The 3046-nt window shown below is 35.6% G+C and overlaps 1 protein-coding gene across 1 annotated transcript; it reads right to left on the reverse strand.

Annotated features, from left to right (window-relative positions):
* Positions 1-841: 841 nt before the first annotated feature.
* On the reverse strand, positions 842-1459 carry LOC150023247 (uncharacterized). The gene has a single exon (XM_090297774.1). The coding sequence runs from the start codon at positions 1457-1459 to the stop codon at positions 842-844; it is 618 nt and encodes a 205-aa protein (XP_090153900.1).
* Between the last annotated feature and the right edge of the window lie 1587 nt (positions 1460-3046).

The raw sequence follows: 3046 nt of genomic DNA on the forward strand, positions 1-3046 counted from the left end.
ATTTCTTCATGCAATAAAAGCATGTAACAACCTGTTGAATCGTCCTTTTAACTGATTGTTTTTCTGGTACAGATGAAAAAGGTTTTAAAATCCCATTTCCTTTGCTTTGAGGATAGAAACCTAAACCAACTTTTCCAAAAACACTTTTTTGAGATGTAAGAGCATCTTCAAAATTGGATTTTCCAGTTATAAGTTTGTCCAAGGTTTTCAAAAGATAGTGAATCATTTTTTTCAAGATTTTCACAAATTTCACAAACTTTTGACTCACAATTGCATGATGAGTTTTTGTAAACGAAATCAAGGTTTTAGAAATCTTCTTTTGTTTTACCCAACTCTTCTTCCAGGGATTTGACTCTGTTTTCCAACCAGTTATTTAGACCTTTCAACCGGTTGAGAGAAAGTGCCAATCGGTTAGCCTCTTCATGAGTTTCATTAAAAGCTTCAAGCAATTGATAATATTTGTTACCTTTGATTGAAGATGATGAACTCATGCTACTGGATACTAAGCTTTAAGGCACAAATTTGCTTCTTCATCTTCAGAAGAGTTTGAGGATGATACTTCATTGTCATCCCATGCCACATACGCCTTCTTGGCTTTTCCCCTTTTCTCTTTCTTGAAATCTGCCTTTTCTTTTGTTTCATTATTGGGCCATTCTGCTTTGATATGACCCTGTTCACCACAACCATAACACGTGTACTTGTTTATATTAAAATCACTAGATTTTTTAGAACCATACCTCTTTGAAGCTTGACTTTTCTTCAAGAACTTGCTGAATTTTCTCAATAGCAGACTCATGGTGTCTTCATCACTTCCACTTGAGTCTTATTGCTGTTTGTGATTTCAAGCTTTGAGAGCTATACCTTTGCTATGTTTGTCCTTGCTTTCTTGGACAACCAACCTATTCATTTCGAGCTCATGTTCCCTAAGCTTACCAAACAATGAGGCAACAATCATTAATGTCAAATCTTTTGGCTCTGAGATGGCTGTGACCTTTGGCTGCCATGTTTTATCAAGACATTTCAATATCTTGATATTCAACTCCTCCTTGTTAAAAGTCTTACCAAGACTCATCAAGTGATTAACTATGTGAGAGAACCTCTTCTGTACATCAAAAATGGTCTCTCCCTGTTGCATTCTAAAAAGTTCATACTCTTGAATAAGAGCATGTCTTCTGGCTTGCTTGACATCGTTTGTTCCTTCATGTGTGACTTCAAGGATGTCCCACATTTCCTTTGCAGAGCTACACTGTGATACCCTGAAAAATTCTTCACAGCTCAAGGCAGAGGTTATTATATTCTTAGCAATCCAGTCAAACTTGGCTTTTTTACTTTCAGTCTCAGTCCACTCGGATGAAGGTTTATCAATTAAAACCTCATCACTTTTGACTTGAGGTATAAAGGGACCATTTTCAACCGTTTCCCAAATACCCTTATCAATTGAATGCATAAAGATTTTCATTCTCACCTTCCAAAACTGGTAATTGACACCACAAAACAGTGGTGGCCTGTTTATATAGTAGAAACAAAATAAAATCAAACAGTTATAAGGTGATAGAGATAGAGAGATTTACACAGCAGGGTTTGTACTGGTTCACTCAACCTTGAGCTACATCCAGTTCTCAGAACAACCTTTGAGTTCCACTAGTAATTAAATCCAGATTACACCAACACATCACAAAGAGGTGACCTTGAAAACCACAAGATCCACTCACCCTCTTTGCAACACCACACACCTCAAGACAGAACACGCCCTATCTTTATAGGATATCACACACAACAGTTTTAAGAAAGTACAATTACAAGGATGTAGACAAGGATAGAAAACACCTGAGATTGCACACAACAAGAAGTCCTATGATCAGATCTTGTTACCAGAGCAAAGCTTGAACAACAATCTTGCAACTTTGAAAAACTTCTTTCAAAAACTAATCTCTCTTTTGATCTCAAATCTATATCAAAACTTGTTGTATTTGCTTTGAAAGAATGACTATATTTATACACTTGAAATCTAGCCGTTTAAGGCAATTTTAATAAGCTAAATCAGTTTTGATCACATCCAAAATAGTTAAAACAGGTTTTCAAAAACATGTTATGAAAACACACAATCAACCGGTTGAAAGCACGATTTAACCGGTTGAATTTCTTAGGTAGTTACATAACCAAGTCAAAAATAGTTTCAAAACCTTTAAGCCAGCTAAGTGACAAACAAACAATTATTTCAATAATTCAACTGGTTGTTTTCCCTTTGCTTGGAAAAACACTTTGTTTCTTTAAATCAGATTGGTCAAGCTTTGTGCAAGGATTTAAGAACTGATCTTAACATAGATTCTAAACATTCTAATCTAAACCCAAACCAAAAGTAGCACAACTTCAAGCTTCATGTGGATTTGAAACATCAAAGCTCCCATGCTCAACAGTTGTGGTTTCAAGATCACTTCTTTGTAGTTGTGTGGATTGTAATATGTGATTGGTTACTAGAGGAACCCAGAGGATGTTCTGGGAACTGGAAATAGATCAAGGTTGAGTGAACCAACATAAAATTGGCTGAGTAAATCTCTCTCTCAGTCCTTATAAACTGTTTGTTTGAATTCTGCTTTTGCTGCTGCCATAAACAATCGGTTAAAACGAAGTTTCAACCGATTGAAATTTTGCAAACAGTTTCTCTTACATTGTTTGATTGCTTTTCTTGATTGCTTAATCTGTGAATTGTGATAAAGCTTCATTCTTATTCATTCTTTGCGAAAATCTTTTGATAAACAATTCACCCCCTTCTTGTTTAAGCCATTAATTCTACATATGAGGTCGTGGAAGGTAGATTAAAATAGTTGAACCTGTGAAAAGCTTTGCAGTAAAGTGTATGGCGTCGTGGAAGGTAGGTTAATGTAGTTGAACTTTCTATTTAAGGTAGGTATGTTAGTGCAAATACGTAGTTAGGTTTACTAATTTTCTCAGATTTAGGGTTTTTTTCTACCTGCGTGCTGTGAGCAAATGTTATACAATGAAGTGTGTAGCTGTGTAAGGTAGGTGAAAAGTTTTTGTGTAAGGT

Source organism: Phaseolus vulgaris, chromosome 11 (assembly GCF_051622355.1).
Source record: "Phaseolus vulgaris cultivar YP4 chromosome 11, ASM5162235v1, whole genome shotgun sequence".
Lineage (NCBI taxonomy): Eukaryota > Viridiplantae > Streptophyta > Magnoliopsida > Fabales > Fabaceae > Phaseolus > Phaseolus vulgaris.